The sequence below is a fragment of the Paroedura picta genome, chromosome 9 (genome assembly GCF_049243985.1).
Source record: "Paroedura picta isolate Pp20150507F chromosome 9, Ppicta_v3.0, whole genome shotgun sequence".
In the NCBI taxonomy this organism is placed as follows: Eukaryota; Metazoa; Chordata; class Lepidosauria; order Squamata; family Gekkonidae; genus Paroedura; species Paroedura picta.
Genome location: NC_135377.1, coordinates 81,445,442 through 81,472,913, shown reverse-complemented (window position 1 = coordinate 81,472,913; position 27,472 = coordinate 81,445,442). Strand labels below are relative to the sequence as shown.

The 27,472-nt window shown below is 45.5% G+C and overlaps 1 protein-coding gene across 2 annotated transcripts; it reads right to left on the bottom strand.

The window, feature by feature from the left end:
- Window positions 1-2,206: 2,206 nt before the first annotated feature.
- Window positions 2,207-17,055, bottom strand: LOC143845211 (serpin B3-like). Of its 2 annotated transcripts, none has more exons than XM_077353413.1 (8): window positions 16,978-17,055; window positions 13,809-13,993; window positions 11,450-11,494; window positions 9,397-9,540; window positions 8,034-8,151; window positions 6,760-6,902; window positions 5,725-5,880; window positions 2,207-4,566 (listed from the first exon to the last, which is right to left on the bottom strand). In XM_077353413.1, the coding sequence occupies exons 1-8, from the start codon at window positions 17,030-17,032 to the stop codon at window positions 4,168-4,170; spliced, it is 1,245 nt and encodes a 414-aa protein (XP_077209528.1). In that variant the 5' UTR covers window positions 17,033-17,055; the 3' UTR covers window positions 2,207-4,167. The 2 variants fall into 2 exon arrangements, with proteins under 2 accessions (XP_077209528.1, XP_077209529.1); XM_077353414.1 differs by having other exon boundaries at window positions 16,985-17,006.
- Between the last annotated feature and the right edge of the window lie 10,417 nt (window positions 17,056-27,472).

Genomic DNA, 27,472 nt, shown 5'->3' with positions numbered 1-27,472 from the left:
ACAGAAGTTCTCAATAAATGTAGCATCTGATAAAATTGTGATTCTTAGTCTTCATTATCATAGGGAATGCAAGCTGTCATGTGTTGTAATTACAAGGCAATCTGAGACTAAAGATAATGGTTCCCCTCTTGTGAGGTTTCAGCCTCATTTGCTCTCAATAAACAGACTTCACTGAAGAACATCTCTTTATTGAAGAAATAACAATGCCAACTACTCAGTATCTTTGCTAAGACTAACTACTGTTGAATCCCAGTCTTATTCCCCAGTCCCCCTAGCTTCCCCCATGAGTCTCTTTGAGCATGAAGCTCTTCAACCACTTGCCCCTTGTCAGGCCAGGCAAACACAAGCACATTCCTTTTCCCTCCCTCCCTTGGGGGAGGTGATGACGTGCGTTTCAAAAGGAGACCAAACAATTCTACAATATCAGTACAAAGCACAGGGAGGCGGTGGGGAGGGGAGATAACTCAGTGAAGCCTTGGTGTGAGAACCGAAAGCCATAAACTACAGACTAAGGAATTCAGCCTTGAGGTGCTGAGCAGAAACAGCAACTGGGGAGCATCACAGGCCTAGGAAAAGCAGACAGCTCTAATAATCAATCATAATCAATTTGACAGGATTCTGACAGGTAGGAATTAATCTAATAATGTCTCTCTCCTTGTCAACTGTAAGCTAAATATGTGCACACAGTGTGATGCAGCAGTAAAGAAGGCAAATGCAGTCTTCGGCTGTATCAACAGAAGCATCACATCAAAGTCACAAGATGTTGTAGTTCCACTATATACTGCATTGGTCAGAGCCCACCTGGAGTACTGTGTGCAGTTCTGGAAGCCTCACTTCAGAAAGGACGTGGACAAAATTGAGAGGGTTCAGAGGCGAGCAATGAGAATAAGTTTAAACTATGTGTAGAACAATATCCCGGGAAGGGGGGGGGGGTGGAATCAGCTGCCTAAGGAGGTGGTGAGCTCCCCCTCATTGGAAGTCTTCAAGCAGCAGCTGAACAGAGACTAATCCTGGAATCTTGAGGCTGATTTTGCATTGAGAGCAGGGTGGGACTAGATGGCCCCTTCCTCCTCTAGGGTTTAATCAGTCTAGTTCAGCAGTGGAAGGGGCTGCCTAAGGAGGTGGGGAGCTCCCCCGCACTGGTGGTCTTCAAGCAGCAGCTGGACAGAGACTTATCCTGGTTGCTTGAGGCTGATCCTGCGCTGAGCAGGGGGTGGGACTAGATGCCCTTTATGGTCCCTGACAACTCCATGATTCTATGATTTTCTTTATTGTAGAAAGCAGCGGGAAATCACTAGTTGAATGTTTCTCACTGTCCAGATATGAAGGCATTGGACTCCTGGTGGAGAAAAACTGGCCACTGATTCCAGTCTGCAAAACAGTCCTTAGAACCTCATTATAACGCTTTGGAACCCTTGTGAAGAAATACTGCCCATCGCTCAGATTTAGAAGAAGAAGAAGAAGAGTTGGTTCTTATATGCCGCTTTTCCCTACCTGAAGGAGGCTCAAAGCGGCTTACAGTCGCCTTCCCTTTCCTCTCCCCACAACAGACACCCTGTGAGGTGGGTGAGGCTGAGAGAGCACTGATATCACTGCCCGGTCAGAACAGTTTAAGGGAAGAGTCTGGGAAGAATCTGCAAACTGGCTAACTGTGTGTGATAATGAACAGCATAAAACAATATTTCACAAGCTTTATTAATTTTTTCTTCCACTGCTACAGGTAAGTTTTACAGAACCTGTTAAGAAGCCAGAAACTTCACAAACCACCTTCAGGGAGATAAAGGTCTAGGAGTGTAATCCTGTGTGTACTTAGAATAACTAGGAATGTATACAGAATTTTCTATAATGTGGAGAACTAAGAATGTGATTATACATTTTAGTTACCATCATTAAAAGATTCATAAGCCAAGCATGTCAATTTCTTCCGATTACATGATATACATCTAACAAGCAAGCAATGTTTTATTATGCATAAACCTTAGGATAAAGGAATTAATCAAAAAGGAACTTACATTAATTCTATCAGAAAACAGGCCTAGCATTTTAGAGAGAAAGTCTGCACTGCGGTCCTAACTGTTAGCAGAGTGAATAAGGCTGCGAGGCAGGGGTAGTCAAACTGCGGCCCTCCAGATGTCCATGGACTACAATTCCCAGGAGCCCCCTGCCAGCGAATGCTGGCAGGGGGCTCCTGGGAATTGTAGTCCATGGACATCTGGAGGGCCACAGTTTGACTACCCCTGCTGTGAGGTCTTCTTGCGGCCCCCTGCAGGGTCTTTTTCTCTTTTTCTTTGTACAGCAGACATTGCCTATTCCGACACTCAATGGGACTTATTCTGAGAATTGCTCTCAAAGTCTAATTGAGCTTGTTACATCATCTGTTACAATCCAGAAGTATTTGACCTATCAAACACTCTGAAGTCTTACTAGAACGAATTGTGAATGGAGATCGGTGACTCCTATTTCTGTTTCACAAACTGAAGTGCAAAATATGGATAGCAGGAAAGTAAGCAGAACTGCTTGTATTTTCCTATACCTGGGCCCAAATCAGACATCCCAGTGTGAGAATGTCCAAATCAGAACAGCATTCCAGTCGAGCAAAGAGGAGGAGGAGGAGGCAACATCAGACCACATGGTAAAAGCAGCAACCTGGCTGAGACATGGTCATAGGCCGTGGACCTTCCCAGAACCAAGGAAGACTTCACAAAGTCTCAGCAAGGGTCCTAAGAAGCAAGACAGCTCGAACCTGCCGGGGGATCCTCAGTAGTTCTGCAGTTTGGCACCCACCTCGACTGCGTGCTCTTGATTCATGAAATCTCCCTTGTATCATGGGGAATACTAAAACAGAGGTTTTGTGAGGGGAATTCTTATGCTTTCCCACTAAATTTCCCCCTGGGATGCCAGGCAATGTGTCCTGAAAAATCCTGGAAATATTCAGCAGTCACCGGGAATATCAGGAGCCAGTATTTTAAGACTCCCAGGACTGTTTTTCCTTCATTTTTAATGTGTGTCTAAGTCAGCCTTTCTCAACATTTTTACCCTTGGGAAGCCCCTGAAACAATATTCAGGCTTCGAGAAACCTCAGAAGTGTTGCGATTGTGCAGAATATGGTTGGGGCCCTTCTCCTTCCCACACCCTCTAGGCCAGGGGTAGTCAAACTGAGGCCCTCCAGATGTCCATGGACTACAATTCCCAGAAGCCCCTGCCAGCATTCGCTGGCAGGGGCTCATGGGAATTGTAGTCCATGGACATCTGGAGGGCCGCAGTTTGACTACCCCTGCTCTAGGCCTAGCATTGCCCATTTGGGAGGGGGGGGGAGCAGGTTGACATGACCATGAATTTATTTATTTATGGATGGATGGATATATATGAATATATATGTAGGGTCATAAGGTAAAGGTAAAGGTATCCCCTGTGCAAGCACTGGGTCATGTCTGACCCTTGTGGTGATGCCCTCTAGCGTTTTCTTGGCAGACTCAATACGGGGTGGTTTGCCAGTGCCTTCCCCAGTCATTACCGTTTACCCCCCAGCAAGCTGGGTACTCATTTTACTGACCTCGGAAGGATGGAAGGCTGAGTCAACCTTGAGCTGGCTGCTGGGATCGAACTCCCAGCCTCATGGGCAGGAGCTTTCAGACTGCATGTTTGCTGTCTTACCACTCTGCGCCACAAGAGGCTCTATGTATGGTCATATCACCTGATAAATGTTTAATACATTTTAAAAACATTAAAAATCAATTATGTTGGGATTGTTTTAAAGTCTTTTAATGGTTATTTTAATGGGGACAAGACTACTGTTACCCGCCACGAGCCTACGGGGAGTGGCGGGAAATAAATCTGACAATAATAATAATCATAATAATTCCCACCCAATTGGGTAAACCCTTCTAGGGCTGTCAAGAAATCCCAGGGTTTCATGAAACCCTCATTGAGAAACCCTGGTCTTCCATAGGTATTGACTTGCTGTGTGGGCTTGGCTTTGATTCTGTCCTTAGAAATGGATTTTGTTTGTCTCACAACATGGTATTCTTTTCACAAATTGGTTTTGTGTTGGGTCTGAGGTCTGTGGAGGAGTCACAGGTTCAACATTGCCTTTGGGGGAAGGGGCGGGGGGAGAGAGACGATAACATCCTAGGTTTATGCCTGAGCTGTCAGGAGAAGTTGCATTATTTAAGGGTTGCGAACAGCTCCCACAAAGAGTATGCTCTCGGTTTTATTGTGTCTTATGGCAAAAAGGAATGGTTGATCAACTATAAATCCCGGTTTTGCTGAAGTAGTCTCTATGGTTCCCCCTGTGGCTGCTGCAGCCTCTGTACCTTCTTCATTGACTTCTACAAAAGCTTTATGAACTACGTTGGAAAGGTAAAGATCCCGGGTTTCAGAAATGCCAGTTAAATCAGCCTGTCTTGGACTAAACACATCTTTCATTCCTAAAGCTTTCAAAGTGTCAGTGAGTCCATAGAATTCCTCGAGCTTGAACTTTGGCAGACGGACATCCAGCCATTCCTCCGTCACATTTGACAGGCAAGTCCATTCTTTAAATTTTGCATAGGTGAGGTCCTTCTGAAGCTGTCCAATAAAGCAGACAAAACAACATACAATGGATATAAGTCAAAGGCTAACGGTAGGAAAGGAGGGGGGGGAGCCATCAGCTTCTAGACCGAAGCAAGTCAAACAATCTGCAATGTTAGAAAGCCAATTTGCAGTAAAGCATTGGCTTGAAAAATGCTGAGATGAACGGCTGCATTGGCTGGTCCATACCAGTTGGTAGACATAACGGCTTTGCTTTCTACGGTAATATTCTGCTGCAGATGGTGAATAATCACTCTCCACTGACAAATTATTTAGATGTATAGCTGAGGAAAGGAAAATCGTGAAACAATACTTTGGACACTCCACTGGAGATCCAGCTTGGTATACTGCAGACGTGGCCAAACTGTAGTTCTCCAGATCTCCATGGACTGCAATTCCCAGGAGCCCTGGCAGCTGCTATCAGGGGCTCATGGGAATTGTAGTCCATGGACATCTGGAGAGCCACAGCTTGGCCACCCCTGGTCTATTGGTTAAGAGTGGTGGCCTCTGATCTGGAGAATCAGTTTTGAGTCCCCACTCCTCCACATGTAGCCAACTGGGTGACATTGAGCTAGTCCCAGTTTCTCAGAGCTCATCCTGCCTTGTAGGGTGTCTGTTGCGTGGAGAAAAAGGGAAGGTGATTGCAAGCTGCTTTAGACACATGAGGCCTGCTGGGTGTCCTTTGGTCAGTCATGGTTCTCTCAGAGCTCTCTCAGATTCACCCACCTCACAGGGTGCCTGTCGTGGAGAGAGGAAGGGAAGGTGATTGTAAGCTGTTTTGAGACTCCTTTGGGTAGTGAAAAGTGGGGTATAAAAACCAACTCTTTGTCTTCATTTCTCAACTGCTCTGGGGTCCTTTATCTTTGTTGTGTGGAGCCCATGGGGAAGTCCAAATCTCTGAACAGTGTGGCATATGTTTAAATGACTGATTGCAGCCATGTTCACATTTGAAATTTAAAAATCAAATTGATCTCAGGAAGCTACTTGAGAATTGGGCCAACCGTTCAAAGAAATCTCTACAAGATTGTTTAATTTCTTTTGATAGATAGGGCTGATTTTGAATGTAGCATTGAACAGATGGATCGGATTGTCAGAAATACAAAATTCCCAGGGAGAGGGGAACTTCAGTTTCATTGAGATAGTAAATTACATTACCTGGTCCAGACCTCCTTTGGCACTTGGGAGCAAAATGAGCATGCTCATGTCCCCTTGATCATAGGGAAGTTCAAGCACGTGAATTTGGGAGTTTTGTACCACAGCCCAGCGAAAACGACCATTCTGGCGCATCATCTGCACATTCTTGCTCTGATTCTGAAAGGAATTGAACAATAGCAATATAAGAAAACCATAGCAATGTAATGGGTGGTATTTCCAAGGAAGAGTTGAGGGCTGATTACATGGCCCAGCCACAAGCAACCTCTCCAGCTGAAATCATTTGGCCAGCGTGGTGTCGTGGTTAAGAGCAGCGGCCTCTAATCTGGTGAACCGGGTTTGATTCCCCGCTCCTCCATGTGCTGCCAGCTGGGGGACCTTGGGCTCGTCACAGCCCTGATAGTGCTGTTTTCACACAGCAGATCTGTTAGGGCTCTCTCAGCCTACCTACCTCACAGGGTGTCTATTGAGGGGAGGAACACCTTTCCCTTCCCCTCCGGTTTCCCCCCTTGCCTGTTGGTTTCCCAATGTCCTTCTTGGTTTCTCCCCCTCTGTCCTTCACACACACACACACTCCCCCTCCTGATTTCCCCCCTTTCCTGTTGGTTTCCCAACCTCCCACTTGGTTCCTCCCCCTTCCTCACTTGCAAACACATGCACACACACACACACTCCCTTCCCCTCCCCATTCCTCTGTCTTCTTACCTTTCTGCCACTCCTGCTGGTTGTGCAGCAGCTGCCTAGGACCTCAGGGCTGGCGCAGCACTGCCAAGGCCTCCGGAGTGGGGCAGCTGCCGCGTGACCAGTGAGACCCTTAGCAGTGGCTGCCTTGGCCCGCAGGGTCAGTGCAACCCTTGACAAGGCCTTGGGGGCAGGGCGGCCCCTGGCCATGTGGTGTCTGGCTGGGCCCCCAGGGCCAGCACAGCCACTGGATGGGCCCTCTTCATCTTTTGGCACGCTTTGTGGGCGGGACTACAGATGTCACATCCATATTCATTTCTGAATGTCCTTCTCCACCTCTTTCTAGACATCCTATACCTGGCTTATCCAAAAAGGTTCTTCCTTTGTATCAGCTTTGTTAAATTCTCTTTTCCATTTTCCTTTAAAGTGTATGGCATTCACCAGGACCAAAATGGTTGATGCACTGATTGTGTCGGGAGGGAAGAGATTCTTGATTTTACCTTTTAGGAAAGGAATTAAAAAAAATGTTATAGACAGCTAAACATTTTAATGATTCACTTATTACTATTAACAATGTTTATCCCTGTGAAAGAGAATCTATATAATATCAACAATCCAAAATGGAGCACCTCAACAGAATAGAAACTCCTCCCTTTGCTCTTTCATGAATTTAAGAAATACACTGCTGAGAACTGAAAGTGGCCAGGTTCAATCTAGTGAGATTATCCAATGAATGTTTCAAATTCATTCTTCTGAAGTATCCCAGCAACTGAGTCACATTGAAGAGACTAGGGATGAAGCTCTAGAACAGGGGTAGTCAAACTGCGGGCCTCCAGATGTCCATGCTGGCAGGGGGCTCCTGGGAATTGTAGTCCATGGACATCTGGAGGGCCGCAGTTTGACTACCCCTGCTCTAGAACATGAGTCTCAAACACTGAACCTAAAGGCCCCATGGCACTCCCAACACCTTTCCTGGCACTTCTCAAACATTTTTAGAAAGTGGGTGTTGGAGATATGAGCTAGAGGGCAACCAGTATGACCAAGGGGTTGAAGAACCTCTTCTATGAGGAAAGACTCAAGTGTCTATGAGTTGCCAGTTTAGGAGGGAATGACTGAGGGTGATATAACAGATAAAATTATGTATGGAATTGAGGGAGTGGATAGAGAGAACATTTTGTCCATCTCTCATAATACTAGCATATGGAGACGTCAGATTGAGTTGATGGGCAACAGATTCCAGACAGACAAAAGGAAATACTTCTTTACTTCATGGATACTTAAATTGTGAAATTCACTGCCAGGGGATAGGGTGATGGCCATAGGTAAGGATGGTTTGCAAAGAGTGCAAGACAGATCCATGGAAGATGGGTCTACCAGTGGCCACATTAACTAAATGGATCCTCCATGTTTAGAGGCAGAAAACCTTGGAATACCAGCACTAGGAGGCATCATCTTTGGGAGGTCTTGGCCTCTATGCTGTTTGTTTGCCATCCAGAGTGGTTGGTGGCTCTGTGAAACCGGTTGCTGGACTAGATAGACAACTGGTCCACTTTCAGAAGGTAAATGCTTACCTTATTATGTTCATATGATGAGTTTCATTGTAAATGTAAATTAGACCTTTGGGCTCTTACCATTGGTTTGACTCTCGACCCAGGAATTAATCTGCTTTCTTGCTTCCTCTGCAGCTTTTAGGAAGTTAGCTTTTTCCTGCTCAGCACCATATAGCTCCTTTGTGCAACGTAAATATTCCTACACACATTAAGTAAAAAATGGTTTTAAATTAGTGATTGTCATCCTGTGCAATGGATGAAAAATTATAATTTTGTACACCAGCCTGTCATGAACTCCGATTCCTGACCCATGTTTCACCCATGTTCTCCCGGTGACTCCTAGGTTGTTGTCATGAAGCCATAAATCACCTGTTAGTTCCTGTCCTCCCTTGCATACCAAAGTGTCTCCCTGTCAGAACACCTTATCTCTTCCTGATCTTATTGACCTTGCTAGAGTTCTTCTTCCACGGCAGCAACCTGAAAGCTCATCTGTACCTGACATAAGAAGAGGCCTGCTGGATCAGACCATAGGTCTATCGAGTCCAGCTTCCTGGATCATTCAGTGGCCAACCAGTTCCTCTGAACAGCCAGCAACAGGGCATAGAGGCTGAGGTTTTCATGAGAACAACAGAAGACCTCTGGCTTTCTCTGATGCCTCACACAACACTCCTGTCATTTAAGGACATAGCCGAGCCTAGTGATCAATGTGAGATAGCTTGAGGTCAAGACACAGGGACATGGGCCCCTTGATCTATATATTAAACTTCCATGAAAACTCCTGGAGAAGCTGCTAGGTATTTACGAAACCTTGAAATCAGGACTGCTGGCAGGTGGGGCTACACTGAAACCTCCTGGGCTTCTTGCAGAAAGTCTTTCTTTCCCATAGAATTGCTCCAAGGATTCCTGGGCAACTGCAGATCCAATCACAAGCACTATTCATAGAATCATAGAATCATAGAGTTGGAAGGGGCCATACAGGCCATAGAATCATAGAATCACAGAGTTGGAAGGGGCCATACAGGCCATCTAGTCCAACCCCCTGCTCAACGCAGGATCAGCCCTAAGCATTCTAAAGCATCCAAGAAATGTGTGTATCCAACCTTTGCTTGAAGACTGCCAGTGAGGGGGAGCTCACCACCTCCTTAGGCAGCCTATTCCACTGCTGAACTACTCTGACTGTGAAAATTTTTTTCCTGATATCTAGCCTATATCATTGTACTTGAAGTTTAAACCCATTACTGCGTGTCCTCTCCTCTGCAGCCAGCAGAAACGGCATCCTGCCCTCCTCCAAGTGACAACCTTGAAACCAGTGAAAAGTGTGTGTGTGTGTGTGTGTATGGGGGGCAGCTGTGGACAAATAGTCACAAATAGAGATATTATTTTTTTAATGATTATTTTTTTTTAAGTGACAATTCTACTGACTCGAGGGCTTGAGAAGCCTTACCGGACGGAATTCGTACTGCTCGGCTGAGTAGAGCCTGTTGGCGGTGTTCAGCTCATAGGCTTGGGTGGGCTGGTTGATGGCCGCCAAGAGCTCCTTGAACTGGGTGTGAATCCCTCCAGGCCTGTCACACTGGGCTCCTGCAACCTTCGAAAGCAAAGTTTGTTCAGTATGACTATGTATGAATATGAATAGTAAAGGTATCCCCTGTGCAAGCACCAAGTCATGTCTGACCCTTGGGGTGACGCCCTCTAGCGTTTTCATGGCAGACTCAATACGGGGTGGTTTGCCAGTGCCTTCCCCAGTCATTACCGTTTTACCCCCCAGCAGCAAGCTGGGTACTCATTTTACCGACCTCGGAAGGATGGAAGGCTGAGTCAACCTTGAGCCGGCTGCTGGGATCGAACTCCCAGCCTTACAGGCAAAGCTTTCAGACGGCTGCCTTACCACTCTGCGCCACAAGAGGCTCATATGAATATGAATACATTGTCCTATACAGCAATGCTTATATTGTAGAAGGACTCTATTTTCCCTCATGATAATTGGTATTTTCTATGGCATGCTTTACACCAAGCATTCGTCCGCCCTCTAGCTCACACTTAGTTTCGAGATAAAGCTTATATCTTATTTTTATATTTATTATTTCCTAGTCTTTCAACTAGAGATGAGTAGGATTTGGAAAAAGAAAAATCAGAATCATCCAATATTATAACTAGGGATGTACACGGGGGGGGGGGGGATTCGGTCCTCTTCAGATTTGAGTTTTCCTAAGTAAGTATAACTCGAATCAGCTGAATCACTGATTGGTATATCAATTCGAGTGTCGCTGATTCAGGAAACTCAAACTGGTTCGGCTGAATCAGCTGCCAGATAGCTTATCCTGCTGTGGAGAGAAGCCTCTCCAGAGATCAGCTGTCTGGTAGAGACATTTAAAGGGATTTAGGACCCTTTAAATGCTTCCAGCCAGCCCTTCCCATACAGATTGGTTTAGGGTCTGCTGAACTAGCTCCAGCAGGGTCAGGGAGGATAAGCAGAGGGCTAAGGTCACCCCCACCCCCACCCCCCACTTATCCCAGCTTGCAGCCAGCTCTAGCAGGGTTATGGAGGATGGGTTCAGGGTTGAGATGTCAGTTCTGCCACCCCGCCCACCCGCCCGCCCATCTGATCTCAGACTGCAGCAAGCCCCAACTGGTCAGGGAGGGAGGGCCAGGGCTGACATTTGAGCTCCACACCCTCCCATCCCAGGCTGTAGCTGGTTCCAGCAGCTGTTTGGTGGGATCTTTAACTGTCTCCCCAGCAGACCCATATAAAGCTGTGGAAAGCTTACTGACTGCAGCCTCAGAGGTTCTGCTGGGGAGAAAGAGCCCAACACATGATTAGCAGGATCTTTCTCAGACAGCTGAATCAAGCCCAAATTGTTTCTGGCTTCTCTGATTCGGCCCATTAGAATTTATGGGGGTTGAAATTCGGCTCAGATAAGCCTGAAAAGTACTCTAATCAGCATTGATTCAAATATCTTCAGGCTTATTGGAGTGGGATCACTCCTCCCTAGTTATAACTATTTAAAAACACATGCAAGAAATTTGACAACAGTTTCCAATCATTCCCTATCAACAGAAAACCACAATTTTAAGGTAATATAATTACTAGAACACTGACTGCCAGAATTAAGAAAAGTGTCCAAATAGAAAACAACTGGTTTTAACAAATAAAGGTCAATGGAATAACAACAACAACAAATAAAATTTATATCCCGCCCTTCAAGTGGAAATTAGCTACAATTCCAGGAAATCTCCAGGTCCCTCCTGGAGGCTGGCATCCCCAAGTCCACCCTACAAAGCAGCCCTATGCTCCAGGGGAACAGATCTCTGTTGCCTGGAGATTAGCTATGATTCTAGGGAATCCCCAGGTCCCACCTGGGACTGGCAACCACATCTTGCTAGCATATTTTCATGTAATTGGTTTGTAGGAACACACATGCATTATTTAACACTGAGCAGATCCATTGCCCTGATCTATATCCCCACCCCAAGTTCAGGCTGTGAAATGTACTTACTGGGAAACCTTTTCCAGATCCAGAGATCGTATCGAAGCAAAGAGCCTGTAACACAAAACGGAAGTGGAAGGTGGTGAGTGACATTCATAAACTGCATAAGTGTAGTAGCCTGTTTCAGACTTATTCAGTGCAATGACCTTTTTGTTTGGGGTTTTGTTTTGTTTTGTGGCTGGGGCCAACTAGGACAAATGAAAGTTCCGCTCCCCCCACCCGGGTTGTTGTTATGAAACAGGATATCCAGACGGGTTAGGTAGCCTCGAGACAAATCCAATCACCTCAGGCCTCTCCATTTCACTCTGTAGACCAGGGGTAGTCAAACTGCGGCCCTCCAGATGTCCATGGACTACAATTCCCAGGAGCCCCTGCCAGCGAATGCTGGCAGGGGCTCATGGGAATTGTAGTCCATGGACATCTGGAGGGCCGCAGTTTGACTACCCGTGCTGTAGACAGAAAATGCATCCTGTTGCATAACTTCTACTTCTTTCTGGGCCCTACAGCTCCAGCCAGCTTTCAGAGAAGCTGCTCAGCCATTACTGAGAGTTCTTTCCATTAGAGTCCCGTTAAGCTCCCATAAGGGCTCATGGAACTGCTGAAACATTTAGTTAACATAGCAGAATTTGTCCAGTCAGAGAAGCATGATATTGAATTCAGTAAATAAATCTCCCAAGAAGTATATTGCAAAAAGGGTAAACTCACAGTTATTCAAGTAGATCCAGTTCAAGTCACAGTCAAAATCTAAAGAGCATTTTCCCAATCACATATGGCCAGCTTTTCTGACGTTATGTGTGCAGGAGGAAGAGACCGTTGAATCTACAGGCGAGAAATGCTAAGACCTATGTCTTCACTAGGGGCGTGCATTTGGATATAAGGTGCTTTTAGGGTATATTTGGGGTTCAAGTAAATCTAAATGCACACCCCTAATGGCGACATAGTTCTCTGCATTTCTCCTGTAGGTACAATGCTCTCTTTCTCCCAGATGCATATATAGTTTGGTCTGACTAATGTATCCAGGATTTTCCAGGAGAACCAGAAAAAATCCCCCCATCACAATCCTAGATATATTTGGAAATTACCAGCAAATTGGGTTGCCCAGCAGAGACCCAGTTGGGCCTGTGGGGAGAGTTCTCCTTGCAGGATTGGCTGCTTGGCCAGCTCTTTGGGGGCAGTCCAGTTTAAAGGGATCACACAAACCAGCTGCATCTCAGCTGTTTTTAGAGACTGCCACTGCTCTCCCCAATGTTTTTTTTTTTAAATGGGTCTATTGGTAATGACTGGGGAAGGCACTGGCAAACCACCCTGTATTAAGTCTGCCATGAAAACAGGCGTCACCCCAAGAGTCAGACATGACTCGTGTTTGTACAGGGGATACCTTTACCTTTTTATTAGAAGACCTGAACAAAAATCAAGATTAAAAAAAAAAAAATCCATGGAAGGCCATGTGAAGTGAGAGGACAAAAGGAGAGAGAGAGAGAGAGAGAGGGTGTCAGAGGGCAGCTCCCAAGTTAAGACAAAAAGAGTCATCCCATTCAGGGTGATAACACCTATATCCACTTAGAGCAGGCTTTCTCAACCAGGGTTTTGTGAAACCCTGGAATTTCTTGACAGCCTTGGAAGGGTTTCCTGAAAGGGTGAGAGTTAGTAATATATATTTTAAAATGTGTTATGCATTTATTGGGTGATATGACCATATGTGGTCATCTTGACCTTCCCTCCCAATGGCCAATGATGGGCCTGGAGGGAGTGGGAAGGGGAGGAGCCTTGAGTGGGCGTGGCCACAGCTCTGCTTCCCAACCGTATTCTGCATGAACATTCCACTTCTGGGGTTTCTCAAAGCCTGAAGAAAGTTTCAGGGATTTCTCAATGGTAAAAAAATTGAGAGAAGTTGAGTGATGTAGCATACACACACACACACACACACAATGTCCAGGCATGCTGAGTCACTCCCTCCAACTGCCTGGGGCTTCTGCTTCTTACATTATTTCTCTCTGCTGATTCCCAGGGAAATGGCTGCCTGCTTACCCATTGTAGGACGAATGTCTTTGCTTATTCAATGGCTTCTTCCCAATGCACATTTTCATATATCTGTAGGCATTTTAAGTATGTGCCTTATAACAGACCTTAGAAAGTGAGGGGGGGCAAAGGCCAGTCAGCAGGAAAAAGGGGCTAGCAAGAGAAGATTCCCCATGATTCTAGGGAGTGGCATGATAAAGACATCTACACTCCATGCATACAGAGATAGAATACCAATGGGAAGCACTTCCTGATGGTTTCCATACACCTGGAATAATGTGGAAACAGGCCTCACATGGGTGAACTGGCCCTTTACATGAGGAGGAGTTGTTAGGGAGGGGATACCTACCTTTTCCATCTGCTTAGCAGTGTCCCCTCTGGCACCATAATACACCATGGACATAGCTGCTGAGATACTTATTGGAGAGCAGAAGACATTCTTTTTTGGATCTTGCTCGGCCAAGGCCTTGAAAAGATCCACACAAAACTTGGTATTTGCCTCTGTAAGGGTGCTCATGGTGGTGGTGATGGTATCTGAGACAGAAAGATCAGATTAGTCCTTGTGATCTCATTCATCTTGAGTCTCTTAAAACAGGGGTAGTCAACCTGTGGTCCTCCAGATGTTCATGGACTACAATTCCCATGAGCCCCTGCCAGCAAATGCTGGCAGGGGCTCATGGGAATTGTAGTCCATGAACATCTGGAGGACCACAGGTTGACTACGCCTGTCTTAAAACAAGTAAAAGACACAAACACAATGGAGGATCTGTACCCTTTCCTAAGCTCAAGGCAATAATAGATGGGGTCTGATGACAACTCATTGACTAGAGCCCTAAAAACAGACCCTTCGTTTTAAATGTCAATCACAGTTTATTCTGTCATTTGACCCATCTAGAAATATCAATAAGACCATACAAAGTATTGGATACAAAGTTCTGGATAATCAAGTTTAAAATGCAAAGTTAAAAAACAAATACATTAGGATATTTATGTCAACATTTGAAATGCCCCCTTTAAAGCACTTACAGCAGCTCAGAATGTAGTGAAAATACCTTGAACTCTGTCATCCCTCTGTTAATTTCACAACTCTTGATTCTGACAGATGTGCAAGAATTTGAGAGATATTTGGATTCTTATCCCTTAGCAATAGTTTTACTATTTTGCCACTGTTATAAGTGGCTACGGGTATTGTTGGTGTAATATTGTAACAAGGGTAAAATTAAACTATTCATAATATTGTGATAAAGAGCCTCTTGTGGTGCAGAGTGGTAAGGCAGCAGACATGCAGTCTGAAGCTCTGCCCATGAGGTTGGGAGTTCAATACCAGCAGCCGGCTCAAGGTCGACTCAGCCTTCCATCCTTCCGAGGTCGGTAAAATGAGTACCCAGATTGCTGGGGGGTAAGCGGTCATGACTGGGGAAGGCACTGGCAAACCACCCCGTATTGAGTCTGCCAAGAAAACGCTAGAGGGCGTCACCCCAAGGGTCAGACATGCAGAGGGGATACCTTTACCTTTAATATTGTGATATAGAGGGCAAAATAATTAAATGTGTTCTATTGGCTCAATTTAGTCCATGTTACAAGGGTATAACATCCATAGGTTGCTTTTGAAACCGGCCCTCAGGTATGGCTGATGGAGACACATTCAAGTGCGCTTGAGAAAAGGCCCAGCAATATTTTGCCATGGAAATATTTGACAGATTAGCTGGGGCAGCTGGGACAACTCCAGACCAGTTTTCAGAGTATTATACATACTGGGAAGTACTGCAGTTTCCTCCTGAGATCCAATATCAAGGAGGCATGGTGTACTATCTGCTTTACAGCCAAGTTCAGCTAGGTGTGCTGGGTCAAAGCTGATAGTACAAATTTTAAAATAATTTTAATATTCCAAGGGGAATGTGTGGAAACTGCTAAGAACTTTGGAATTAACCCCTTTGGATGCAGATAACCTTTGAGCCAATAGCTGATCGTTGTGTTTCTTCTTTTGATAAACTGGATTATTGTCAAAGTACTACATTGGGTGTATAATTTGGCATTTTATATAAAGCCAGTTTGGTGTAGTGGTAAGGAGTGCGGACTTCTAATCTGGCATGCCGGGTTCGATTCTGCACTCCCCCACATGCAGCCAGCTGGGTGATCTTGGGCTTGCCACGGCACTGATAAAGCTGTTCTGACCGAGCAGTGATATCAGGGCTCTCTCAGCCTCACCCGCCTCACAGGGTGTCTGTTGTGGGGAGAGGAAAGGGAAGGCGATTGTAAGCTGCTTCGAGCCTCTTTCGGGTAGAGAAAAGCGGCATATAAGAACCAACTCTTCTTCTTCTTCTTCTCCTCCTCCTCATCTAAAAAATCTGGATTGCACCCTTTCCAGTAGTGCATTGCTTCTGTAGTGTCCCAAAGAGGAACCATACATCAGCTGTGCCAAGACCTTTGGGGAATATATGAATACATGGACCCCCTTTGTTTTGGACAAATCATTTACATGTGAATGAAGGAACTCAAACACAAGGTTCCCTGTAGAGACAAGGCTGTAAGTTTAAGTTCCACGGAGGGAGAGGGAAAGATGTACAAACTACTCTTGCTTATTTTGTCATTTATATTTATATCTCTTGTCATTTTTATAATATACGAATCAACCCTTGGATGAAAATGTGCCTTATAAACCATCGGTCCGTCTTGCTTAAAGGTAAAGGTATCCCCTGTGTATGCACCGAGTCTGACCCTTGGGGTGACGCCCTCCAGCGTTTTCTTGGCAGACTCAATATGGGGTTTGCCAGTGCCTTCCCCAGTCATTACCATTTTACCCCCCCCCCCAGTGAGTTGGGTCTTCATTTTACTGACCTCGGAAGGATGGAAGGCTGAGTCAACCTTGAGCTGGCTGCTGGGATCGAACTCCCAGCCTCATGGGCAGAGCTTCAGACAGCATGTCGACTGCCTTACCACCCTGCGCCACAAGAGGCTCCTTCTGTCTTGCTTACTCTAGTCTAATTTCACATGCAAAGAGCTGTTTAGTTTTAACCTAGACGAAGATCACATGCATGAAAATCATCCATGCCTTACAGCCAGGAGTAGTCAAACTGTGGCCCTCCAGCAGGAGCTCATGGGAATTGTAGTCCATGGACATCTGGAGGGCCGCAGTTTGACTTCCCCTTGGTATTGTCTGCCCAGACTGGCCGTAGCTCTGCAGGGTCTGATGCAGAGGTCATTCACATCACCTACAGGCTGCTCCTTTTAACTGACCAAGCCAGGGACTGAGCCTTCTATGTGCAATGTAGATGCTCTTCCACTGAATCACAGGCTGCTCCCCAAATCGTATGCAAGCTGGCTTTGTCCAATCACTCTTTACCTGGAGATGCCAGGGATAAACATGGGGTGTGTTGCTGGAAAGTATATGTTCTATCCCTGAGCCATGACCTAGATCACAGGTGATGACATTTTTCTTTCAGTTGACCAAGTTCAGAGCTCAGAGCTATAACCCAAAGCAAAATTATTGGACACAGAGGTAAAAGAGTTTATCTCACCTTGTACCTGTATGTCTGTGGATGCTGGCAACCTTCCCTCTTCAAGTATGAACATTTCCCCCTTTTTGGTATTACTTATATAGTTTCCATCTTGGTTAATACAAGATCCCTCACAATACCCTTTAGCAATATTGTGGGTTTGATGCTCAGCAATGTTGACAGATTGCCTTTTGAAACGTATTTGTACATGTTTACCATCTTTCTATATGTCCCAATCGTTTCTGCATACTCTGTGCAGAATATAGACACATGCATAAACTTGTCTTGATGAGGAATTGGCTAAATTCCCAAACACAAATGGTTTTTCGAAGACCTGTTTCAAACACAACTTACAGCAATTGTCAAGGACAATGACTTTAGTACTGTTTGTCACCCCAACATCGGATAGTTTGTATCATGATATTAAATCCATGCACATCTTTGTCGTGCACAAGAATACGTAAACAATCCCATTCAACCTATCCTTTAGACATGGTGAAGAAGTGACTTATCAGAGAAGTGCAGTGGCATTATTTGGGAGCTCTCAAGGCCATGTCACACTTGGGGCAGAGTATTTGTTTAGGGGAGCTCTGATATACATCATGGCAGACTACTGGAAAGTGCTGTGAGCTGCAGCCAACTTCCAGCAATACTGTAGGTTTTTTTTAATGCAAAACATGTATACAGGTGGTTTGCCATAATGTCCCTCTGCGTAGCAGCCCTGGCCTCCCCTGGCGGTCTCCCATAAAAATACTAACCAGGAGCAATCCTGCTTAGTTTCTGAGGTCTGATGAGATTGTGCTAGCCTGGGCTATCCAAATCAGGGTTTATGGAAAGTGTAGCCAAGTCCAGATCTCTTGGGGAGACGCTGTAGGGTTTTCAAGGCAGGAGTGGAACCTAGTTGGCTTGCCATTGCCTACCTCTGCCTAAAGGTAAAGGTAAAGGTAAAGCCCTGTACAAGCACCGAGTCATGTCTGACCCTTGGGTTTTCTAACGTTTTCTTGGCAGACTCAATACAAGGTGCACAGCAACCCTCAAATTCCTTGGCGGGCTCCCATCCTAGTGCTAACCAAGGTCAACCCTACTTAGCTTCTGAGATTTTATGAGATTGGGGTAGCCTCGCTAAGAGAGTGAGGCAGACAGACAGGAGGAGGACAACAAGGACAAGGACAAGGACAAGGACAAGGACAAGGACAAGGACAAGGACAAGGACAAGGACAAGAAGAGATGGGTTTTATACCCTGCTTTTGACTACCTGAAGGAGTTTAAACACAGCTTATAATCGCCTACTCTTCCTCTCCCCACAACAGACACCCCGTGAGGTAGGTGGGGCTGAAAGAGCCCTGAGAGGACTGCTCTTTGCTATGAGAACAGCACTATCAGGACTGTGGTGAGCCCAAGGTCACCCAGCTGGCTGCATGCAGAGGAGCTGGGAATCAAACCGAGTTCACTATATTAGCAGCCATTGCTCTTAACCATTACACCAAGCTGACAAATTGATAGACTATTCCTAGAAACATTGTTTTTTAACACCAAGGTCCTGGCAAATCATGGATCCTGTATTCAGGCACTTGTACAAGATGACTTTTCAAGAAAGAAGCCAGAAGCCAGAGAGCTATCAGGTTTTGGAGAGATCAAACCCAGACTTGTCAAGCAAGTTTGCCTGGTTGGTTCCGCAAGACAACTCTGTGTGGTTTCCTCAGAAATGGAGGTGGCAGACTTGTTCTTTCTTGATCATCTCAGGTTCTCTGTTCTTCGAAACACACCTGCAACTTACCTGTTTGTGCAAGGTTGCTATCCCACAATAAAACAAAAACAACAAGTATGAGCATGTGTTCATTTTGGGTGAGGTGCTGATTCCTGACTCTGGACTATCCAGCTCCCAACTAATCAACATGGTTCAACGGATTTGGAATGGAGGGCCAGCCCAGTTGGCACTGCTTGCAGATTTAGCAGAAAATGATCCTTCAGAGTTTAGCGTCCAAAGAGGAAAGTAGCTATTTTGCACTAAGATGGTAGTGGAGGAAAATGTCATCAAGTCACTGCTGACTTATGGTGACCCCTGTAGGGTATTTAAGGCAAGAGGTGTTCAGAAGTGCTTTGAAGGTGCCTGGTCTCCCATCCAAGCACTAGCCAGGGCTGACCCTGACTTAGCTTCTGAGATCTGATGAGATCAGGCTAGTTTGGGCTATCCAGGTTAGGATTTGTACTAAGATATGAACCACATATTGCAGAAAAATTCAACATCTATTTGGCTTGATCTAGCACACTGATTTATTTTCCTGGGCTCCAAGATCACTGCAGATGGGGACTGCAGCAAAGAAATTAAAAGACGCTTGCTCCTGGGGAGGAAAGCTATGGTAAATCTAGACAGCATCTTAAAAAGCAGAGACATCACCCTGCCAACAAAAGTGTGTCTAGTCAAGGCTATGGTCTTCCCAGTTGCAATGTATGGCTGCGAAAGTTGGACCATAAGGAAGGCCGAGCGTCAAAGAATTGAGGCTTTTGAACTCTGGTGCTGAAGAAGACTCTTGCGAGTCCCTTGGACTGCAAGGCGAACAAACCGGTCAGTCCTAGAGGAGATCAGCCCTGACTGCTCCTTAGAAGGCCAGATCCTGAAGATGAAACTCAGATACTTTGGCCACCTCATGAGAAGGAAGGACTCCCTGGAGAAGAGCCTAATGCTGGGAGCGATCGAGGGCAAAAGAAGAAGGGGACGACAGAGAAATGGGTGGCTGGATGGAGTCACTGAAGCAGTCGGTGCAAACTTAAATGGATTTCGAGGAATGGTAGAGGACAGGAAGGCCTGGAGGATCATTGTCCATGGGGTTGTGACACGACTCCGCACCTAACAACAACAACAGCACCCTGAATTGACACCACAAATGCTTGTATCCATCTGTGCCAGAGATAGCTAAATTGCTGTTTTCCAGATGTCCATGGACTATATGTATGCTGGCAGGGGCTAATGGTAAATATAGTCCATGGACATCTGGAGAGCCATAGCTTGGCCACCCCTAGTTTATGCTCTAATCTAGGGGTGGCCAAACTGTGGCTCTCCAGATGTCCATGGACTACAATTACCATGAGCACGTGCTGGCAGGAACTCATGGAAATTATAGTCCATGGACAACTGGAGAACCAGTTTGGCCACCCCTGGACTAGTCCATCACAGGAGACTTCCATCCATAGGCAGGCGTCTCCGTGCAGAGATGATGCACAGGAACAGCTACAATCAAGATGCTTCCCCCTTTGTTCCTAGAAGCAGCGTGGAACTTATGCTCGAAAGTGTCAAAAGTCTGATTCTTGGAACTTGTTTTGGTCTGTGGTTTCCTTCTCGCCACATGACACCAGGGGCCCTTCCCACAGCTCAGATATCTCTTGTAATAAGAAGACCAATATTTTTTACAGCCTTGAATTGCATAAGAATTTGTCAGCTGATTTTTGTTTTTCTTTTGCTGGATGAACGCATGTAGCTAAATCTGATGATTTTCTCTTAATGAGGCAAGATTCTGGATGTTTCTTTTGATTGCCTGGGAGATCACCAGTTTGGGCATGCAACTAGTTATGCCTGACTAGACGTTGATCGGGGTGATAGTGTTTCAATACCTTGCTCATTGTTTGGAAGTACTGTTTGTAGAATACTATTGAACATAGGCATAGGGTAACATTCGTTTCTCCTTTCAATGTCTGCACTTGACGTGTCATAATAAAACATCGTATGTGAAATCCATTGTGTTCCTGACAATGAAAAGGTCATCTGTCTCCTTCATGTAATTGCAACCTTTAACTAATGCCAGTATGCATGAAACTTTCCCAGGTTCTTTCTCAGTTCCATCTGACTCATCAAACTATGGCAATTTCTCATAATGCGTGATCCATGCCTATTGACCCATGCTCTGATCACGTGTAAGTTAGATTACTGTAAAGCTCTGTTTGTGGAGCTGCTTTCGAGAATGGTTTAGAAACTTGCTTTGTTTCAGGCTACTGTCAGGAACTGGTTACCTTCCTGTACCAGCCGATGGAGATTGCTTCACCCCATGGCTGAAAGGTCTGCTCTGGCCACCATCTATTTCCCACACAGTTCAGAGGGCTGGTTCGTACCTTTAAGGACCTAAATGGCATGGGGCCACATACCTGAAGGATGATGTACCATTCCCTCCATTACTATCCAACCCACCCATTAAGATCTGACTCACGAAGCCTCTTTTGCAAGGGTAGTCAAACTGCGGCCCTCCAGATGTCCATGGACATCTGGAGGGCCGCAGTTTGACTACCCCTGCTCTTTTGTGTGCCCTTGACGTCAAGGCAGGGGGTGATTGCAGGCAGGGCATTTTCTGTAGTGGGAACCTCTTTTGGAACACCCTCCCCCCTGAAGTCTGACTGGCACCCACTTTACTGTCTCTTAGGCCCCAGGATAAAATCTTTCTCTCTCTTTTTTTTTACCCAGGCTTTTAATTAGGGGTTGGGTTGGGTCTCATTAGCTTTTTAACGGTCTGCTTCTCTCTTATGGACAGCCTTTAGGACACTTGTGCACAATGAAATGCTTTTAATGGCTATTTTAAATGGTAAGCTTCCTCAAGCGGCACTTTGAAGTGGCAGCATGGAACTATTTTAATGAATTAATCAAGACAATCATCACTCTGGCTGCAATTTCTTTTAGGGAACGCAGAGGCCTTATTATGCAGAACAGCTTTATGTTCCTAAATGGCAGGCTACTGGAAAGTGACATGGACTTCACCCCCTACCTTTGTTTGGGTTCTCTATATCATTGCTTTTCAAAATTTTCAACAGCTCTCTGGTTTTATAGGTGGAGTCCACATAGGCATGAAGCAGAACATATATACCAGAGGCATAATCTGGTAGACAACCTGGAGGGCACAGATTCGACCTGTGCTCCGAGGATGCACTGGCTTCCGGTTGAATTCTGGATCAATATGTATTTTATCTATCTTAGTGTTTATTTACTCTTGTTGTTAGATTCTATTAATAAATGATTTAAAAAATAAAAACGAGAATAAATGTGTTGTCCTGTAAGATTAAGAAAAGGAACCACAACCAGCACTGCTAAAACGTTGCATTTTTGCAGTTGAGTCTTGAAAATATCTAAAGGAAAACATTAAGCCTTTGTTTAGCCTTATCTGCCCCCACTGAAGTCTGATACGATGCCCCTGAGCTTCCGTGACACTGATAAAGAACAAGAATGCAGATGAAAACATACCGGGCCTTGAATCTCTAAAAAGAATTTTGAACACACACTGACAGTGCAGGTGCACTTTTAGGAATATTCTGTTTTCCAATCTAGTCTTAGGGCCATTCCACAACCAACGAATATAGTGAAATGCTCACCTTATACAGATGCCAGCTGGGAAATTGCATAAAGTGGATCCCCAGCCTAAAAATTGTGAGCCACAGGAGAGCAATCAGCAAGCCACACACCAAGGAAATGTGTGGAGCCGAAATAGTGCTATCTCTGCCTCCAATTCCTGCCCTCACACCTCCCTCCCTCTCCCTTCTCCTGGGGACTTTTTTTTTAAACAAACTGCCTGGAGCAACAAATAGGCATTCAATCATGCAGGCAAAGCAAAAAACAAACAAACAAACAAAAACCCTCTCTCCCCCAGTTAAAACACAAAGCATGCCTCTCTAAAGCCCCCCCCCCCCAATCGGGAATGAGATTAATTTTTAAAAGGTTCAATTCTGTAAGGGGTGGCATTATAAAAAGCATTATGCATGTTTCAATGGAGAAGTTTTACTTTAAAAATTAGCTGGCATTGTGGGCGTTTTAAAACTTTGCAAAAGTGATTGGCTGCCTGGCTTGATTGACAGGTGGAAGAGAATCGCGTGTAAAGTGCATTGCTCTCTTCTGCCATTTCAAGCAGGCATGTGGAGTGCAAAGAGCGCGATAAGGTGGTAGAGGAATGTGAGAGAGCCAGAAAGTGAGGAATGGCCAGAAGCTTGATCATTTTTAGCGTTACACCATTTTGATGGCATAATACTATTTTTTTCAGTGTGCAGAAATGCCCTTAGAATATATTTGGTCTCTTTGTAGGAAAAAAATACCTGATTTCAGTGAACCAACTGCTCACTTAACATGGCAGTTTTGCTAACATAGACATATTTTTAAAAAATCCTTCCACACTCTGTACCAAAGAGAAGAGGCTGCAGGAAACTTACCTTTCTTCTGTGGAGATAATTCTCGTGCTGATCGGCGGGTGTAGCTGATACGATGCCTTCTGCATTGTTGATATTTAAAGCTGATTTGCATGACGTGATGTGGGTGTTGGTCACCCACCTTCATGATGCTCCTCTCGATTTCTGATCCAGGAAGTCCAAATGAACCTGTTCCATAGCAGGCAGACTCGTTGCACAACATGATATCAGTAATGCATGAGTAGACAGGTCCTAATATGTGACTGGAGCTGATGAGAGTCCCTCTTCCTTCCCCAGCTGACATCTGGGGTGGAAAATCTGGGGCGGGCAGGCATGGTCCCATGAATGACCAGGATGTGCAGGGTCATAATGAGAATTTGGGAAGTTCCCTCCAAGTGCCACACAAAACTGATCTCATGCGCTTGTCAAGGAACTGAACAAGTTTAATTTACATTTAAACAACCGGGGCGTAACGGCCCCAATTGCAACACCTACAGCAGCCATCTTTATAGAGTTTCTGGTGTAGCCTAGTTTCCTGAAAGAGACTTGGGGTAGACATGGGGAGGGGAGAAACTCTCAGGCCAATGGTGGGAAAACCATAGTCATTTTGGGGTGTAATTTCCTCCTGCCACAACTCCAAGTGGCAGTAGGAAACAGGAGCTGGGAAGAGGAGATTCCCCACCCCAGGGCTTGGCAGGCCTCCATCTTATCAACCACATCTCATTTTCTTCCCATGCACCTCTATACCTCTCCTTCAAAGACTGAACTCTTTTTTAACAGTATAACTCTTTGCTGCTCTTTACCACAGGCATTTGCGAGAGTGAGGGACAGAAGAAAGGAAAGGGGAGGCCCACCAAAACAAAGAAATGGAAAGCGGGGGGGGGGGGGGGGGAGGAGGAATAAGGGGTGGTAAAGTGGTCCAAAATTTCAACTACTCAGGGAGAAGTTCTACAAGAAAAAATAATTTTGGAACGTGTAAGATTGGTTTTATTTGAGGGTTCATTCCTCAGGTTATGACAAGAGCAGTAAATATAATTAGCGGCCTGGAATCAGCTGGGGTTGCCATTGACGCGGCGGGAGGGGAAGGGTGGGGAATACGCAGGCGGAAGAGTCAGGAGCGCATGTGGCTGTCACATGCCTGGAGCCTCCTGATTGATTGGGCGGGGAGTGTTGCAGTGCAGGTGCCTTGTGGCGCCTCGTGCTTGGCCTGGCCTCTTTAGTTGAGTGACGCAGATGGAGCTACCCACCCTTCCTCCATAGCAGTTAATGGGGTTGGTTATGTCGAAAGGTCAGGGCAGGAATTTTTCAGGTTGTTGTGGTGGTTTCTGTGTGCATTTTATGCCACAGCTTGCAGGTTGGCAGAGGGCAGAGCCAGTTTTGAAGGGGATGTGCCCTGCATGGCAAATGCCCGAAGCCAGGGGCCTCCTTAAGGAGGCAGCTGACCTGTGAATGGGTGCCAAACCTGGCTGGGGGAGGCAGATGGGTCAAAGGGTCGGGTACTCTGGGAAGGGTCAGTAGGGGGGTTGCACCTCCTTGGCTGTCCCAGGTAGACACCTCCCGGGATAGGACTTGCAGCAGCTCAGGGGACTTGCATTCCCAGCTGAGAACAGGAGCAGATTGGTTGAGCAGCTGTGGGGAGGGGGTGGACAACTAGGTGGAGTCGGCTGACTGCTATTGGGGTGGCTCCCAACCCCCTGCCTTGCCAACATCCCATTAAAATAAGCTGTGGCCTTATTCAATTGCAACCACATGTGCAAGCGTATTCCTTAGCTTGGAACTCCCTTCCTGCAAGTCAATTCATTTTCAGAAATGCTATAGAGCAGGGGTAGTCAACCTGTGGTCCTCCAGATGTTCATGGACTACAATTCCCATGAGTCCCTGCCATCTGGCAGGGGCTCATGGGAATTGTAGTCCATGAACATCTGGAGGACCACAGGTTGACTACCTCTGCTATAGAGCACACACAAAAACGGCCAAGTTCTCTGATCCCAGGGTAACTTGGTCATTTGTATTACCATGACAGATGGATTTTTTTTTTGTTTACCACACAGCAGATGCTGACCTTTGACAAAAATGTGTGAATACATTATTTTGTGGATGGGCTCAATGTCACTGGTTCAGACTTCATAAATGCTCTGAGGTACATGTTGCTTTAAACAGAACAGAAGAGAAGAGCTGGGTTTTGCAACCCGTCTAGAAAACATTAAACTTTGAGGACATCATTGCTGGAGATGAAGGGTGCTTTTTGTAAACACAGATTTTGATATTTTATTGCCTCTTGGGTCTTGTAAAATATAAAAGGGGACAGGAGAACATACTTTACCCAAAAAGATTTTGAATCTCTAACCAAAAAAGATTGATGATGCTAGCCATTCAGTCGAGTCTGACTCTTGGTGATCTGATGGCTCAGTTGTCCCTACGTCTTCCGATCTTGCACCACTTCTTGTAGTTGAATAATACTCCAACCAGTGTCCATTTTGATCATCTATAACCACTGTGCCTCTTGTGACCATGAGGTTGGGAATTCAATCCCAGCAGCCGGCTCAAGGTTGACTCAGCCTTCCACCCTTCTAAGTGGTCCCTTCTAAGATTGGTAAAATGAGTACCCAGCTTGCTGGGGGGTAAATGGTAATGACTGGGGAAGGCACTGGCAAACCACCCCGTATTGAGTCTCCCATAAAAACGCTGGAGGGCATCACCCCAAGGGTCAAACATGACTCGGTGCTTGCACAGGAGATACCTTTACCTTTACCTTTACCTTTAACCACCGTGCTCTTTGTTGGCCTGGTTTCCTTTTACCACTGACCAGCCCCAGCATAAATGCTCTCTCCATTGAGTTGGATCACATGATATGGCCACATTAAGCGAGACAGAGTTTTGCGATTTGGCCTTCCTTTATGCACTGTAGCATTTCCTTGTTTGTGACTTTGGCTGTCCATGGAACCCACCAACGCCTTCTCCAGCACCAGAGTTCAAATGAATCAGCTCTCCTCCTGTCCGATTTCTTCATCGGCCAGCTTTCACAATCATAAGTGGCTCCTGGAAATATGTTAGATTGAACTAATTTACTTTCGGTAATCAGATCAAAGAAATATAAATAGGATCTCCAACAAAGTGTTTAAGAACAAGCAGAAGGAAAGGATGGCGTACCTCATGATGGCACAACATGCATGTCATTGCAAGCAATTATCCTGACTTCAGTCAGCCTCACTCATCCCACTGTTTGTTCAGAGAGGACATTTACAGGAAACAATCGCCGGCCCCCTAACCTCACGGGGTATCTGTTGTGAGGAGAGGAATCCCCTTTGAGACACATGAGGCCTGCTGGGTGACCTTGGGCTAGTCACAGCTCTCTTAGAGTTCTCTATGTTCCATCCACCTCACAGAGTGTCTGTTATGGGGAGAGGAAGGGTGGGCGACTGTAACCTGCTTTAAGACTCCTTCGGGTAGTGAACAATGGGGTAAAAACACCAGCTCTTCTTTTTCTATGACAGATGCCCCTCCTAGACAATTATTGGATCTTGGCAACTTCCTGCTTTCCTTCTGAAACCTTCTCCCCAGAAAGGGACTCAAGTTGCAACCCAGAATTCAACTGGGAGAGGAAAACTCTGTGTCATCTTCAATAACAAATTGTAATATCTAATTGTGTCTTACTGGTATCCAGTTGCTACAGGTCCAGGTGCCCCAGCATGGATTCATTTGCATTTTCAGGATCACAAACCTTTGGGAAGTTCCAGCATGTGGGCAACTGACTCCTAGCTCAGTTTATGCAAATTGAGGGCCAGCTTCAGATACCTGCAGCTCACAGCATCACACACCTATCAAGCGTGGTCAGAATCATCTCCACAGAAGAAAGGTAAGTTTCATGAGGTCTTTCTCTTTTATCTAGAGAGCAGGAGATTTTTTTTAATGCAGTAAGTTTCTTAAATTAGCAGATCTGTCACATGGAATATTTGCTTGCTGAAAATCAGACAATCAATCATTACAGATAAAAAAGCAGAATAAAATAACTTTTCATCATAGAACAAGTATATAGTTGATCAGGGATGATAAGAAGCTTTGCATAAAAAGTGAGCTGCTGCAGAATTGATGGTCTCTTTATCCTCCAGCAGGTGGATTAGTTAATGACTTGTTGGAGACCCAGGGTTATAATGCCAGTAATGGGGAAAGATCGAACTTGGGAGCAGAAGAATAATTAGGGCACTGAGAAAGTACATGAGTTGGATGAAAGTACAGAGTTGGATGGACAGGAGCAGAGTCATTCATTGTAGGGCATATGACTACTTCTCGACCAGGCTGTTGGTAATATGATTAGCTGAGCCAACACAGAATCATAGAATCATAGAGTTGGAAGGGGCCATAC